Source organism: Diceros bicornis, chromosome 6 (genome assembly GCF_020826845.1).
Source record: "Diceros bicornis minor isolate mBicDic1 chromosome 6, mDicBic1.mat.cur, whole genome shotgun sequence".
In the NCBI taxonomy this organism is placed as follows: Eukaryota; Metazoa; Chordata; class Mammalia; order Perissodactyla; family Rhinocerotidae; genus Diceros; species Diceros bicornis.
In genome coordinates, this window is record NC_080745.1 from 67463282 (window position 1) to 67476406 (window position 13125).

The following is a 13125-nucleotide window of genomic DNA, read 5'->3' on the forward strand; positions in this document are numbered from 1 at the left end:
GGACGCACCGCTTCTCCGGCCATGCTGAGGCGGCGTCCCACATACAGCAACTAGAAGGATGTGCAACTATGACATACAACTATCTACTGGGGCTTTGGGGGGGGGGGAAAGAGGAGGATTGGCAATAGATGTTAGCTCAGAGCTGGTATTCCTCAGCAAAAAGAGAAGGATTAGCATGGATGTTAGCTCAGGGCTGATCTTCCTCACAAAAAAAAATAATAATAATAAAATAAAACTAATGCCACACGGACGAATGAATCAATCTATTGTCAGATTTATATTTAAATCCTTGTTAGCAGCGTGTCAGCAAAACAGTGAGAAGCCTTTCGTCGGTGCACTTTCCACGGCTTTCGTGAGACCCTAGCACCTCAGAAGCATGCCGCAACATCTCTATTTAAGTCTAGGTTCCTCCTAACACTAGGGGGAGGCCAAGAGCCTTGGGACACCCCAAACGCAGGCAGAGGGAGGCGGGACCTATGGTCAAGTCACGCCTTCCCTACCTGTGACTGGCACAGACACTAGCCAATGGATGCTGGGATAGGGCGCGCCGGCGCCCCGCCCCCTTGAGCGCCCCGCGGCCGCCGAGGCACCCTCTGGCGGTCTCTGCGGCGGCGACTGCCAGGGCGGACGGTGCGCCGTGCGCAGGCGCGAAGCCTACACCTCGCTGCAGCCCCCGTCGCCTCGGGGAGTCGCACCCACGGAGTCCGCCGCTGGCGCGTCAGTGCTCTCGCCTCGTCCGCCTTCCCTGGCTTCCCCAGCGTCCTACACGCCCCGATGGCGGAGCTGCGGCCTAGTGGCGCCCCCGGCCCCACCGCGCCCCCGGCCCCTGGCCCTACTGCCCCCCCGGCCTTCGCCTCGCTCTTCCCCCCGGGACTGCACGCCATCTACGGAGAGTGCCGCCGCCTTTACCCTGACCAGCCAAACCCGCTCCAGGTTACCGCTATCGTCAAGTACTGGTATGCCCTGGGCCGCGGGGAGACGGACAGGGGCGGGCTGGGCAGGGTTAAAGCGCCGGGGGCGAAGTAATTTGCAAGGTTGGAGGAGGAGACAGAGAATGGTTAAAGCACTGGAAGGAGGGCTTCCTGCTGCGAGGGAAGGAGTTAAGGCTCAAATTGCGAATGGGGACAAAGGGGTTAACGGAGCCTGTGGGTAGCGAAGGGTTAACGAAGGAGGGAAGGCTGAAGGGTTAACTGAGATTAGGAGAATAAAGTGAATTGGGGGTGTGTGTAGGAGCTGAGAGGGGAACGGTAGGAGAGAGGGAACTGTAAACGTGGTGAAAGGAGGGGGCGCCTGTAGGGGGTCATTAGTGGGCGAGGGGAAGCCAAGGAGGGGCGGCCGAAGCGGGATGAGGGAGGCGAGGCGGGGCCTGGGGAGCATATGAGAGAGCTTTGGAGGAGCCGGGCTGGAGGAGCTCAAAGGGCACGAGACAGCATAGGGTTGGGGCCGGTCTGGGGACCCGGGCTCTCCTGTGGGTTAGGAGGGGAGCAAGCTGTGAGCGTCGTGCTTGTGAAGAGATGAGGAGGAGGTCTCGTTTTGATACTTCCCAGTGAGCTCAGACATCATATCAGTGCAATGCTTTTGCGTTTGAAGTTTCACCGGGCAACTTTTCCTGATAAACTTTCTGCTTACTCTGCACAGTTCTCTTTCTCCATGCAGAGCTTCCTCTGGCTCTGCAGCTGCTTTGCTTTAGGTCATTGGCTAGAACAGAGGCAGGCAGGGTCAGGGAGATCCATGATTTGGGTCAGGATTGAAGGAGACCTCGGTAAATGATGAAGACCTGGGAGTTAGACAAAGAGGAAAGAAGTGCAGTGTGATGTTAAGAGGAACTTCCTGGCCACGAACTTTAGGATTTAGGCAGCAGTGTCTCAGGGAAGCTGAGAGTAACCCTCAAGTAGCTCTGTTAAGGATTAGACCTGTTTACAGATGGGCTGCCCTTGGGGTAGGAATGGTCTTTTCTAGTTTCTCATTCCTGTTTGCAACCTGTCTCTTCCTGCAGCCTCTGGGCAAAACAGGTGTTGTGGGGACTCTGGAAAAGAGCCTGTCTTCATGGTCTTTCTGGACCAAAAGTTGACAAGAATTGGTTGAATCTGTCCAGAACCACATTCATGCAAGCATTGTATTAGATGGTCCCTTTGTTGAATCCTGGAAGACTTTTCAGGTATCTGCTTGGCCTGTGGCAGAGGGGGTAGGTAGACTCAAGGTAGAAGTGAATGAAGGGGATGTCTTTGCTGATTACCTTTCCCTTTAAGACTGAGTCTTTCTCCTACATGACAACCTCTTACTTCCTCCAGAGATGGCAGAAGCTAGGCTGGATAGGGCTGAGGCCAGCTCCCTGTGTCGATGGGAGGATGTGAAGAGGCTGACAGTGTGGAGGGCCTGAGGACCAGCCACCTGCTGCTTAGGGAGGGCCACGAGGAGCAGCCTGTCTCTGTCTGGTAGCCGGAGGAGGTGTGGCCAGTGGTACAGTTCTTTCTGGCAAGCACACTGTTCTTTGGTTGAGAGGAGTTTTTGAAGAGAGCTTCTGAGTGAAAAGCAGCTCTTGATAACTTAATCACCCATTCTAATTGCACCTCTATATTTAAATATGTATTGTGATGAACTCTGTTGGATTGTGTCATGAGAAAAGTGGGCCTGCCTCTGCCATACTGTTTTTTCAGGCCGCATTTGAGTGTAGGGAGAAATCCCTACACGGACTTGGGCAACTGTTTTTATGTCACCCAACTGGCCATGAAGGATAGAGTTGTGTGTAAAAGGTATTGAAGCATGTGCAAAGGACTAAGACTGGTTTGGGCAACTTTTTTTCTTCTTCTTGCTGCAAACTTGTTAATGGTCTAGACTCGGTGAATGATGAAGGCCAGAGATGGGCCAGCATGTAATGATGACTAAAAAGGATTGTGAAATTAGAAATGCTGCCTAGATGAAGAAAAACGTAAGAGGGGACAGCTCAGCAAATGATTCTTTCTAAGATTCAAAGGGGGTTGCGTAATTAAGATCCTGAAATTAATTCATTGATATCCCTCACATTTGGAGTCCCACAAGGCCTCTTCAGTTCTCATGGCAGGATGACAGACTGAGGCTGCCTGGGTCTGGCTGTGGGCCAGGTTACCTTGGGATTCCTTTTCTTGCAACAGAAGGGTGGCTCTTTGGCTAGTGGTCCTTGGCCAGCAGGGACATCCTGGCTGAAAGCGGAGACTTTAGTGAGCAGGGAGCAGAAGCAGAGAGGCAGAGCCTGTGCTCTGGGGCCACTCCAGTCCTGTACCTGCCCTGCAGAGTTAAGTGTTGTAGGAATTAAGTTGAGGGATGCTCTGGGTCCTTGAATAACATCTTTCTCTAAGTGCAAAATATGATTATTTTCTGTATACTCGTCTGCTTCCCGTCAGGTCTCTGAGTAAGTAGAATATTACAGTCTGTGCTTGGGGACTAGCTTAATTTTGTCTGACTCTTGGTCATTCTTTGCAGTGGGGTTTTAAGGTAAAGCCTCTCTCCTTGATGCAATACCTCCTGGGAGACTTGGCCAGAAAGAGAGCTGCAGTGAGGTCACAGATGGAGCATGGAAGAGTGGACATAGTTTTGCCACTTGTTGCTGGATGGACCTCAGCTGAGGGAGGGGCAAGACTGAGAATATGCAGCAGGAAGCTGGAGCGGATATGAAGCCTGCAGTCACTCCCATCTTTTCCAGAGTTCTGCAGTTTCATGGGGTCCTTCCTGGGAGAGCTTCCCTTTTCTTGCCTCTTTCCCCTGACAAACTTTTCTAAATCTAACTGGTTGTGGAATTAGTCAAATGATTTGGCAAAATCAGAGTTAAGGAAAGACATGGAGATTTGCCCCTTTTCCTAATCCACTCTGTTGAGATTCTAAGCTATTTGTAGTGACTTTCTTACAAGTTCTATAAATAACTTAGCGTTTCCTAGCAGAGAATAAGGATTTCTACAAAGGCAAATAATATTCTGGCAAAAGAGGATGAAACCAGACCTACTGGTTTTAAATAGTGTTTAAATTGCATGGTACTGTCATGCTTGCTGGGATCACATGTAACATGTCTTTTATTTGATTGTTAACGTCTTTTCAGCATACGATCCCAATTGCAAAGCACACTCCATCAATGTCCCAGTGGCAGGCAAAGTTTTTACAGTCTGTGGAACAGTCATGTGGCCAAGGCATCTCAAATGCAGAGTGTTTGTGGGCTAAATGCAGACTTCCCTCCACTGATGGTTTCCATTTAGTCTGTTTCTCAAATCTACCAAGTTTCCCTATCCATTCTGAAGAAAAGCAGGATATTTTTTAAAGAGCGCTAATTACTCTACTAAAGGGAACCCTTATTGAATTAAATCCTCAGAGTGAAATAATGACTGAATCTCTTCCTCAGCTGCCTCTCTGTTGGAATTATGGGGGAAGTTTAACATGGTCCACAGAGGCCCCAAATCATTTAATGTTTCAGCTCTACCTTTGAGGCGGCAGTCTCCTGGGATCATCTTCCGGATGCAGGCGCTCGCAGGGTTCAGCCTGGCTCCTGCTGCAGTTCTCTGTGCAGAGCTGAGCTAGCCTAAGTTTGGCCTTTGTCACTCGCGTGATAAAAGACTAGCTTTAGTCCATGGGGCGTGGGCTGGGGTCTGGAGGCATTGGGTTTGTTTAGAACAAACTGTATTTAACATAGGGCACAATCTAGTCTTTCAGGAATTAGCTGGAACAATGCCCATTGGGGATGCTCAGGATGGTGTTTCAACAGAGGCCAATTGGTTGATGCACCTCTTGCCTCGATGCTTGGTGTGTTTACAGGAACCATGGAGGAGAGATAATCCCTGCCAGTCCCATTTGGGATTGGTAATTTGAAACAGAAAGAAGCAAAAGGGGCAACCACTTGGTCTGTTTTATTTCTAAAAGAAGCCTGCCTGTTGGGGATAGAAGGGAGCCTCTTGTGCTTGTGGAATTGGGCAGACTCCAGCTGCCCATCCCTTGGTCTTATCCCAGAGAGGTGTGGCCTCCCTTTAGTTATCTTTTGCCCCAGGTTCCTCCAGGATGGGGCCTTTAGCTTTGTAAGGCAGAGCCCCTTAGCTTCACATTGTCTGCTTTCAGGCTCACCCTTTTGTTTTGTCTTTTGCAGGTTGGGTGGCCCAGACCCCTTGGACTACGTCAGCATGTACAGGAACATGGGGAGCCCTTCTGCCAACATCCCCGAGCACTGGCACTACATCAGCTTCGGCCTAAGTGATCTTTATGGCGACAGCAGGGTCCATGAGTGAGTGTGTGCCACTTGCCCACCCTCCACCTCCCCGTTCCTTCACCTTGAACCTTATTTCTGAGGTTTTCCTGAGCAGGGGTGTTAATGTCGTAGTCCTGTGAGGTTGGCACTTCTCAGGTGGAACTTCTGGGTTTCTGCCCTCTGCTTCTGTCTGTCCAGGTCAGCACCTGAGTTCTGCTTATCTGGTGCAGGAAAATGTCAATGATGAGCAAGAGTTCCAAAACCATCAGGTTTTTCCAAGCTTGCTCTGGTGTTTGAGCTCAGAGGACAGGCAGCATAGCTATGACCCAGAACTTGGGTTGATGCCTCTAAGTCTACTCCTTTTTTTCCCTCTAGCTTATTATGAAAAATTTTAAATATGAAGCAAAGTTGAGAGAATTTTACAGTGAACACGCGTATACCCACTACCTAGATTCTATCATTAACATTTTACTGTATTTGCTTTATTATGAATATATGCATATCTATCCCTGTGTTGATGTTACCTACTTCCTTTTAACCTGCAGTTATCTGTGCTCAGATTACCCACAGTACATTTTTTTTTTTTTTGTGAGGAAGACCAGTCCTGAGCCAACATCCGATGCCAATCCTCCTCTTTTTGCTGAGGAGGATTGGCCCTGGGCTAACATCCATGCCCATCTTCCTCTACTTTGTGTGGGATGCCGCCACAGCATGGCTTGACAAACAGTGCGTTGGTGCGCATCCGGGATCCGAACCTGCGAATCTCAGGCCACCAAAGCGGAACATGCACACTTAATCGCTGCACCACCAGGCCAGCCCAACAGTACATTTTTTTTACCCTAGTCTGTCTTCCATTTGCTGCCCTGGACACTTCTAAAACCTACTACCTGCCTCCCTTACTTCCCTCTATAATTACTGAATTTAAACAAATTTTAATATTAAGTTAAACATAATCAACTTAGTATTAAATCAGCTAAAACAATAACAGCAACAGTAATAATAATAAAAGCTAACATTTATTAAGAATTGATTATGAAACAGGTATTCTTCTAATCACTTTATATGTATATGTATTAACTAGTTTTATTTTCATCACAACTGTCTAATACTGGTAGGTACTAATATTTGCCCCATTTTACAGATGAGGAAACTGAGACACAAAGAGATTCTATAACTTGCTTAGGGTCACACAGCTTGGAAGTCGTGGAGCCAGGATTCTAATGCAGGCAGTCTGGCTCCAGAGTCCATACTCTTCATGACTCTGCTCTGTTGTCTCTCAAACAATTATATCACGTACTCCAATAAGCTACTATCAATAATTTAAAAAAAAACATTTTGTTTCCATCTATACTCTGTTGAGGAAGGGGTTCTTTTCTTCAATTTAAATGTAGTCTTCCCTCCTCTTCATTAGCATGGTTAATCAAGAACTGATTCTATTTCTATTATCATATCCTCTTCTGTGTTTTGCTTTTGTCCTATCATTTTTGCCCCTTATACCATCTTTTTGGTATCTGGGTGGTGGCTGCTTAGCATGTGTAGGTTGAGTAGCAGGGCTCTTCCTGGCCTGCCCCAGCATAAGAGGCTGATTCTGGAGATGATGATTTGAAGATGAAGAAGATGATAATAGTCTCCCTACCCCACTGTGTTTTAGTTCTTACTGTCTTCCATATCATTGTGTCAGATGCTTTACAATCTTATCAGGTTCTTTTGTTGTCTCTGTGTTATAGATGAGGAAACCTAGTCCCTTACGGAGTTAAATAAATTGCTTAAAGTCACACATCTAGGGGCCCGCCTGGTGGCGCAAGCGGTTAAGTGCACACACTCCGCTGCAGCGGCCCAGGGTTCGCCGGTTCGGATCCCGGGCGAACACTGACGCACTGCTTGTAGAGCCATGCTGTGGCGGCGTCCCATATAAAGTAGAGGAAGATGGGTACGGATATTAGCTCAGGGCCAATCTTCCCCAGCAAAAAGAGGAGGATTGGCATCAGATCTTAGCTCAGTGCTGATCTTCCTCACAAAAAAAAAAAAAAAGAAAAGTCACACATCTAGGCTGTAAAAGAGCTAGGATTGAATTGAGCTGTCTGAGTCCAAAGTCTGAGCTCTTAACCACTGAGCTATACCACCTCTCTGATCACAGGCCCAACCCAACTTCCTCTTCTCTTTTGTTAAGCTCAGAGGCCCAGGCCTCATCTCCTTACTGATCACGTGTGGGGAGCAATACCTGGGCCTGCCTTTACAGGCTTCCAGACGTATCCATTGCAGTGTCACAGAAGGCTTTGGGAACAGGGAATTAATCTTGCCTGAATGGGGACCCTGCATGACAGTGTTAATAATGGAGACAGAATAGCAAACAGATGCAGAGAGTAAAAGGACTGTGCTGGACTTTAATTTATATTTTTAATAAGAACCTGCAGAGGGTATTTAGTGCAGCTAGTCTGTACCTTCTTGATGACAAATTTATTCCAGTTAAAAGAATACCATTTCCTACGTGGCTTAAAGATTCTTACAGTCTACCTGCTTATCAGGTATGGGTCCAAGGCCCAAAATGACATAAAGAACATAATTGAGAAAGCCTTCTATTTCAGAAGGAACAACCTCTGAATTTGAAAGGGGGCCTTCCTTTGTTTAACATACCCCATATATGTGTATCATTTCTATATGATTAAGCTCTTTGATATTCATATGTCATTTATGACAACAGTGAGACCTCTATTTGGGCTTTCACTTCACCACTCAAGCCTAGTGTTTCTGGTATTAAATCCTGTCACTAGAAGGACATGGAAGAAATGTTCTTGGATATTTACCCAGTTCTGGTCTATATTGCAGAAGTCAAAAGTACCTTTGTAATTGGCCTTGTGCTGGTGTGAATGGTCTCTTCTCAATCCTGGTAAGTTTCTTGAAGAAAAGTTTGCTTTTCCAAACATTTCATGTGGCGAGGCCTCTTTGAAACAGATTCATGGATTCTCATTTAATTTAGTGCTTGAAGCTGAGGTCAGAAGGGTGAGTGGTCTACCATCCAGCTTAAGTACTAGGAGATGTTGAATTGGAATTATGACGAGTGAATCTCTGGCACTGTTCTTCTGCTGTCTTTTGTCTTCTCAGTTAGTGAGAAAAGGGCAGAAGCATTGGTTCATTTATTCAGCATACATTCATCAAGCACCTATTTTGTACCAGACACAGAAGGTTGTAATAGATGTAAAATGCCATAAAATGCCAAGACATAATTTTTACCTCAAGGAGCTCATATTCTAGAGGGGAGATAAATGTAAGGAGACGGTCACAGTACTGCATAATAAATGCTACAATCCATGGATGTGGAACATGTTCTGGGGGTAGAGTGGAACGAGTGACTTTTAGTCAGGCTGCTGGATCAGAAGAAGCTCCAGGGAGGAGGTGAAGTTCGAGGGGACCCTTGAAGGAAGGAGGCTGGGGTGAGATCTGCAGCCTGCCACTCTAGGGCACCAACATTCACTTTGAGGACTGAGAGGGGCTTCAAAATCTTCTAGCCCAGTGTTTCCAAAACTTCTGGTGCCACCTGCATAATTTTTGCCACCTGTAGTATATTATCTACTTTGTGTTCTCTCCCTTTTTAAAAGCTGGTATAAATATATTTTTAAAAGTTAAGTCACTACCATATATGAAAACCAGTAATTTAAAGGTAATTATGGAAATAAACACAGTGATAACAAAGCAATGTTATTAAATTCTAGATTAATACTGTGGCTTGTCGCAGAAGATTCTAAGAGTGAGGGCAGCTTTCTCTTTGTTCGAGAGATTAGCTAGTATGAGAGAGGTGTTAAAAAGATATCCTGGGGCCAGCCCAGTGGTGCAGCAGTTAAGTGCAGGGGCTCTGCTTCGGAGGCCGGGGGGTTTGCAGGTTAGGATCTCGGCACACAACAACACACTGCTTGTCAAGCCATGCTGTGGCGGCGTCCCATATAAAATAGAGGAAGATGGGCACGAATGTTGGCCCAGGGCCAATCTTCCTCAGCAAAAAAGAGGAGGATTGGCATCGGATGTTAGCTCAGGGCTGATCTTCCTCACACACACACAAAAAGATTTGTTAAGACCAATAGAACCTGACCCTAGGCATGATTAGAAAAATTGAAAGAGAATTGAAAAGAGGAGCTTTTTTTTTAAAATATGATTCAGTATTTTTTATTGTCACAGACAAATAGGAAGCACTGAGCTAGTCCATCTCCCTCAGTTGTACAGTTGAGGAAAGTACGGCTGCTGAAGGGCATTCAGCAAGTTCATGAGAGCGGCAGGGTCTCCTGACATCCCCACTATTCTGTGCTTTCTCTCATGATTGGGAAAAAGGAATGTATGGGGCATTGTCTGTCTTTAAGATAATAATATAAGCAACCTTTTTTTTTAGTTTTTACTATATTCCAGGTTAGTGCTAAGTTCTTTATGTAAAATTACCATTTTATATTATCCTCATAGTAATTCTGTGACATAAGGAATTCTTATTACCTCTTGCTTATAGATAAAGAAATTTAGGCTTAGAGAACTTACCACACTAACTGGTAAATTAGAAGCCAAGCCCGTATTCTTAGCCACTATGCTGTATTGCCTTTCCATTTTAATCAGTCAACAGCATTTATTAAATGCCTCCTGTGTACCTTCTCCCATTAAGATCTTTCCTTCTCCTCACAGCTTGTTGAGGATAGGGACAACCAGAAGCCCAGGGGTCCCCTGCATTTCTTCTTGCTCTTGGCAGGCTTGCTTTGGAGGCAGGAGGGGAGCCCCACCCTGGTAGCCCCAAGATGGGTGAAGAGCAAGCTGAGTGGATGAGCCCTGGGATGGCCGGTTCCACCAAGTTCTTTCCCTGTTCACGTTCACTAAAGGAAACAGGACAAGAGAGCACTTATTTGGATTAAAATGTTCTTAAGAGGCTGTTTCTGAAGTTGGAGAGATGGAACAACTTGCAGCTTGGAGCAGCCACAGGGGAGAATGGAGTGCTTTTCTAGGAACCCCAAGGCTACCCCCAACTGACTTCAATGGCAGAGGCTGTCCTGTTGCTCTTCCCCTGGACTTGGGAGGTGTGAGACAGCTGAGCTTCAGCTGCCGAGTGCTTGTCGGAAGCCTGCGGCTCTGGCCCCTCCCTTTATGGCCAGGCAGCTGTGGACTGGAATGTGGGGATTTGTAGGGCTGTGGAAGAGGTGGCTTCAGCACTGCTCTTCATGAGGATTTCTGGCCGCCCGCAGTACTGCCAGCAGCCCTGGCTGGACCCAAACTACAGGGGGCCTAACCAAGGTGTGAGAGGCCGGCTAGTTTCAGAGTGTGTTTGTGATCTCAGGCAACCTTCCCTGGTGGGATTCCACAGGGCAGGTCATCTGCTGTACACATCAGGCTGGTTCCAAAGACAGTCTTTGTGTGGCGTTGGCCCGAAGGCTGGCAGTTCCACAGGGTAGGGCCCACACCTCACCTCTACCGCCACGGTCGATCTGGGCTCTGCCGCACAAACGCTGGCTTCTTGGTGGGTATGTCCACGGAGTGTGGAGTTGTTCGTGCCCCCCTTAGGGCTGGAACTGCTATGGACTGGTTTTCTGTGGCTGCCTCTCCTGGATTGGCAGAGACCCTCCTTTTCCCTTCAGGTTCCTCTCAGCTGGGCTCTGCACGAATGAGTTATTTATTAGAACACTGGATACAGATTAACTTTTCCACTTCTTGTTTTGTGTGGCCTTGGTCCCTTGCAGTTGGGAAATGCTGATTTTCCCTCCTCAAAGCTTGGTTTGCAGGAACTTTTTAATGTGCCATTTCATCTCCTGGGGTTTCCAGTGGAAATCCTGCCTTTGCCATAACACCTGTCTTGGGAGTATGGTCCCTCCTCTGGTTGGCCCTTTGCTTTCTTCCCAAAGCTCCCCTGAATCTGACAACTGGAATGCTTCTCTAAGCCACCCACAGATGGCAGGTCCTGACCCTGCCCTCAGCGGGCACAGCAGGCTGAAGAAGTGCTCTGTAGGCTCATTGGAGGCAGGCCTCCCTGAAGCTTTGGTCCCTCCCTTTCATCTCAGAGTGTTTAGTTTCAGGATTGCTGTTTGTGTGAAATGGTAGTGCTCTCTGCTAAGGGCAGGGGATGTGGGCCACCTAGAAAGAGTGGGGCGCCCTTGGTCTTGGCCCAGGTTGGGAATAAGGTCCAGCAGCAGGGCTAGAGCTCTCTCTGAAGCTGAAACCACCATTCTGGGTTGGATTTCAGGCCCCAGATCTCTGAATTTTGAAAGGTTGAGAATTCCTTTTCTTTTGTAACCACAGGAGGACCTAAGGCATTGTGGGGTTCCCAGCAGATCTCTGGGTACATGGCTTCATCCTTTTTAAAACATTTCATTTGCAGCATGGGTTATCTCTTCCTCATGGGGTAGGGATTCCAAATTCTCCAATTCAAAGAGTCTCCCAGCAGCAAGGGGAGAGTTGGGAAGAGATTCGTTGAGCTGACCCAGTCAAACTCACTTTAGAACGTCTGAGAGGCTTGATCATTGGGGAGGGACTGCCAGGCCAGAGTGGCACTGGTTAACACTGAGAGATTTCCTTTTCTTCCTGCAGAGACTCGGAAGGCTTTATGGGTTTGACATGATCGGATCTCTCATCCCAAGATTCTTCCCTGTTCTGCCCACACTTCTAGGCTCCCATCTTCCACATTGCGGCCTCTTCCATATTGAGTGCTCGTCCGCATGCCTGCCATGTTCTGGGTCTGGGTTTGCCAGCATCTCCCTTGCCCAGTGTTCTGACTCAGAGGTTCTGACTCTGGACTTTGGCCTTTGACTCCTAAGTTCATTCCTCCATCCTGCCTCTAGGGTATCCCAGTCAGCTACGTTTCCTGTTTCAGTAGCTCAGTCCTGATGTCCGGTCCTAAGATATGTGTGGAGTGATCTGTCCTCCTGATCTGGGCCCCGTAGGAATGCTCTCCTCACCGCTGCACATACCTTTGCAGCTCGCTGACCTGCCTGCCGAGCTCTCTGCCACAGAGCATTGGGCTGTGCAACACACTGCACTATCAGAGCTCTGTTGAGTCCCTGGTACAGGGGAACACTGGAGAAGATGATGCGTTCTGATGAGCGGGGACAGGGACAATGAGAAGTCATACCTACCCCTGTCCTTGAAAAACCCAACATCTGCTTGGTAAGAGATGGCAAAGTCCCTGGGAAAGAAGGAGACAACGAGGATTGGGGCTGGGAGCAGCTTTTGGCTTTGCCTGACTTCTGTGGCTTTGAGGCTGTCTGCCCTCACCCTGTGATCTTCCATGCTTCAAGAAACTTAAAACATGTAATAATAATTGCAAACACTTAAAGCTCTTACTGTGTGCAAGGCACTATTCTAAGTGCTTTATATAAATTCATTTAATCCTCACAACAGCTCTGTGGGATAGGTATTATTAATCTTATTTTACAAGGAAACTGAGGCACAGGGTTGTTAAGGGACTTATCCTCCCAGCCCAGCCAGCTGGAGCTGGGCTATAAACCCAGGCAGTCTGGCTACAGCAGTCCTCACCTTTCCCTTCACCTGTGCAGAGAGAGAAGGGGGCGGGGCCTGGAGACCTCCATTACAATTATGCACCTCAGTTCAAAGGTATCTTGGATTAATGGAGTGTGAATAGTTAAGCAAGAAGTGCTTTGTAGGGGAAATGTTGAGCTGGATGTTGAAGGAGTTTTGCAGAGAAGATACCTGCTAGATAACGGCAAGAGGGTGAAACAGGAGAGTAGGTGACAGGATCCTGGGTCATCTCTCAAGTCAGGGCTTCTGCAGCTTGGACATCCAGTTCACATGGTCATGCTTCTTGTGTGGCCAGGGATGTGTGCAGCATTCCAACAGCTCAGAGCATGTCTTGACCAGGATGTATGGACTATCTGATCATTCTCTCAGAGGGAAGAGGGGGTGGAAATGAGGAACACTTCAAAGCTGGGAGTACCCTCACCATCTAGCTG

General features: G+C 47.7%; 1 protein-coding gene across 2 annotated transcripts in view; it reads left to right on the forward strand.

Moving 5' to 3' along the window:
- Positions 1–630: 630 nt before the first annotated feature.
- Positions 631–13125, forward strand: part of SUFU (SUFU negative regulator of hedgehog signaling) — a 101150-nt gene continuing 88655 nt past the window's right edge. For both annotated transcript variants that reach the window (XM_058543883.1, XM_058543884.1), the window contains exons 1-2: positions 631–956; positions 5102–5236. In XM_058543883.1, the coding sequence (XP_058399866.1) occupies positions 775–956; positions 5102–5236 (317 nt within the window). In that variant the 5' untranslated portion in view covers positions 631–774. The remainder of the gene's footprint in view (positions 957–5101; positions 5237–13125) is intronic.